The sequence below is a fragment of the Otolemur garnettii genome, unplaced genomic scaffold (assembly GCF_000181295.1).
Source record: "Otolemur garnettii isolate 467f Iridium unplaced genomic scaffold, OtoGar3 scaffold00013, whole genome shotgun sequence".
Lineage (NCBI taxonomy): Eukaryota > Metazoa > Chordata > Mammalia > Primates > Galagidae > Otolemur > Otolemur garnettii.
This window is the reverse complement of record NW_003852408.1, coordinates 25,733,210-25,734,332: the sequence shown is the minus strand read 5'-3', so window position 1 is coordinate 25,734,332 and position 1,123 is coordinate 25,733,210. Positions and strand designations below refer to the sequence as shown.

General features: G+C 55.1%; 1 protein-coding gene across 1 annotated transcript in view; it reads left to right on the top strand.

Annotated features, from left to right (window-relative positions):
* LOC100940899 (partitioning defective 3 homolog B) overlaps nt 1–334 on the top strand; it is a 315,232-nt gene extending 314,898 nt beyond the window's left edge. The window contains exon 17 of the mRNA XM_023510379.1: nt 130–334. Within this exon, the coding sequence (XP_023366147.1) occupies nt 130–334 (205 nt within the window). The remainder of the gene's footprint in view (nt 1–129) is intronic.
* The last annotated feature ends 789 nt before the right edge of the window (nt 335–1,123 follow it).

Below are 1,123 nucleotides of genomic sequence, written 5' to 3'. Positions count from 1 at the left end.
TCATTTCTTTTTGTTTCTTCTGGTAAAATCAATCCTTTGTGTGTGCTCAGGGAAAAAGTGCAAGCTTTCCCTATCTCAGCTACATGCATAAAAATCCGAACTGGGAATGTGCTCGTTCCTTCTCTGCAGAGGCAGAAGAGCCCTCTTGGGCAGCTCCTCAAGCTTCGGTGATGACAGGACACTGCACGAGTCTGTTGTCAAAGAAAGGCCAATGCTTAGTGGCGACACGGGCAGCGCCTGCCCTCCGTGGTTCCAAGGTGTTATGTGGATAAATGCAGTGTCTCCTCAGCCCAGGGAATGGGAGAGGCGAGGGAGTCCTAAATGTTACCTGTAGAACGCCACCTTTGAATCAGAGGAGGCAAAGCGGATGAAGCTCACTCCCCATGAGCCTAGGCGAGCAGTGGCCAGGCCTCTGGGCACCTCGCTTGTCACCTGTAGAGGCACCGTGATACAGTGGAGATGTCGCACGCTCTCGAGTCAGGTGACTCTCGCCTGAATCCACCACCCTCTTTCTTTCTTTTTTTTGCAGTTTTTGGTCGGGCCGGGTTTGAACCCGCCACCTCCAGTATATGGGGCTGGTGCCTTACTCCTTAAGCCACAGGTGCCGCCCCTGAATCCGCCACCCTCTACCCACGTTGCTAAAGTTCCCTGAGCTCACTTTCCTCCGTGCACCTGCTCTACTAACCAGGCGAGGACGTGAGAGGGGAGGCACGTGCTGCGGGCGGGCTGAGCAGGCAGGGCTCAGCTGGCTGCAGGCAGAGAGAAGCTTTCGCTCTTCTCCCGCGTCTCCTCTCGAAAGCGCACTGTCCAGGCTGCACTCTCCCCACCTTGATGCTGTCTAACCTTTCTGGTCACTCGGAGTAATAAAACAAATTATCAGGGACTAAAGCATTCAATCCAATGTAAATCAAAACTGTCCTACTCCCTGCCCCTCAGACCACAGCCTCAGGAGTGCCCTGCATTGTGGTGGGGGCGAGAGTCCACCTTCTTCTGCTTCTCAGTCCTGGGAACTAGAGGGAGAGTCAATCCCAGACAAGTGTACCTTGTCCCTGCTGTCCTCCTCCTCCTCACTTGCCCCTAGGGTGGGTCCCCCCAGCTGCAGCTTGTCCCTGCTGTCCTCCTC